At 33.4% G+C, this 1,316-nt stretch overlaps 1 protein-coding gene across 1 annotated transcript; it reads right to left on the bottom strand.

Moving 5' to 3' along the window:
- Window positions 1-313: 313 nt before the first annotated feature.
- On the bottom strand, window positions 314-789 carry LOC141704577 (mRNA export factor GLE1-like; the record flags this gene model as incomplete). The annotated part of the gene is made up of 2 exons (XM_074507802.1): window positions 314-442; window positions 574-789. Coding segments are annotated over 2 exons (345 nt in total), but the record flags the coding sequence as incomplete, so codon positions are not given.
- Window positions 790-1,316: the final 527 nt, after the last annotated feature.

Here is a 1,316-nt window from a genome sequence, read left to right as displayed (position 1 = left end):
TATGTACCGATCTTTGCGGATTATTAATTACCAGTTAGTAATCCTATGATCAGGAACTATTTAAGTTTAGAGTTATCATCTTTTTAGGTCTCACTATTATGATCTCATCATAATCCATAAAAAGCTTTACTCTAAACTATGGTATATTTTATTTAAACACTTAAGTAGATAAAGCCCGTAATAAAAACAAAACAAGTCTTTTATTAATATCAATGAAATCAAAACAGATTACATAAAGAGTTATTCCTAAATCCTAATACCTGATTGGACTTAGGACATATTCCTTTCATATATAATGATAAGAATTTCTTGATCATACTTCAATAAAGGCCTGCAATGAAATAACAGTGTATAAATTGGCTGGAAGAGCATTCAAAAATCTGGCCATCCATGCCCAGCCTTCTTCAATTCCATGTGGGTTCTTAACTCCTTTAGCTTCTGTCTAAAAACCAACACGACTCACATAGTTTCTGTGATACTTAAAACTAGAAATGAGCAACTTGAAACCAAAAACGAGCAAGCACAATGACTCAAATATTCTGCAGACATTAGTGCTAGATCAAAGAGACGCACCTGAACAAGTGCTCCATATAGCTTCATACATGACCTCACTCGTTCTACATATGTATCACTGTTTCCAAGCTTTCCATCTTCTTCTTGATATCCAATGGCTTTGTTGTAAGTTTCTTTTGTTTTAAATACTGACTCAGAGTAACTCATATACTTTGGAACACTGTATATGCAGACCCTGTTTAATTCAGCAAGAAGAATTTCCATGGTTTGTGGAACCTAGAAACATATAAACATGTAAGACTTTTAACATTAATAATCTAAGCACCACATTTATTTCACTGATAGGAACAAGGACAGTAGAAGATGAAACACATAAAACTAGATATCTCATCTTGTGCAATGACATCCACGATTGAGCATGTCAAGCATCACTGACCTAATTTCTATAGCAGTTGATGTTATTCAGCCAAAAAATATAACTGTGTCAGTTCTTAGCTGATCACATATTTGCATTTCATGTAGAGTGGTGGGAATCCTAAAATGATTACACAGTCCAGATGGATAATACCTTATACAAAGATGTTACGGAAACTATCATATAGCATTCAAGCAAGTCATAACAGACACACCCACAAAACTGCTACTGGGAGAAGAAAAAATCACTTACATCTTAAATCACACAGAAACAAACCTACATAAATCATCAAAACACTCAATTTTCTTCTTGAGCTTTAATTTTCCCCTCCACATCTCCTTTACTTACTTGTACGCACAAAATAAGAACTAAAATCAACACAAAATAA

This window comes from Apium graveolens, unplaced genomic scaffold (genome assembly GCF_009905375.1).
Source record: "Apium graveolens cultivar Ventura unplaced genomic scaffold, ASM990537v1 ctg8013, whole genome shotgun sequence".
Classification (NCBI taxonomy): Eukaryota; Viridiplantae; Streptophyta; class Magnoliopsida; order Apiales; family Apiaceae; genus Apium; species Apium graveolens.
Note: the sequence above shows the minus strand (reverse complement) of the source record. Positions and strands in the feature narration are given on the sequence as shown.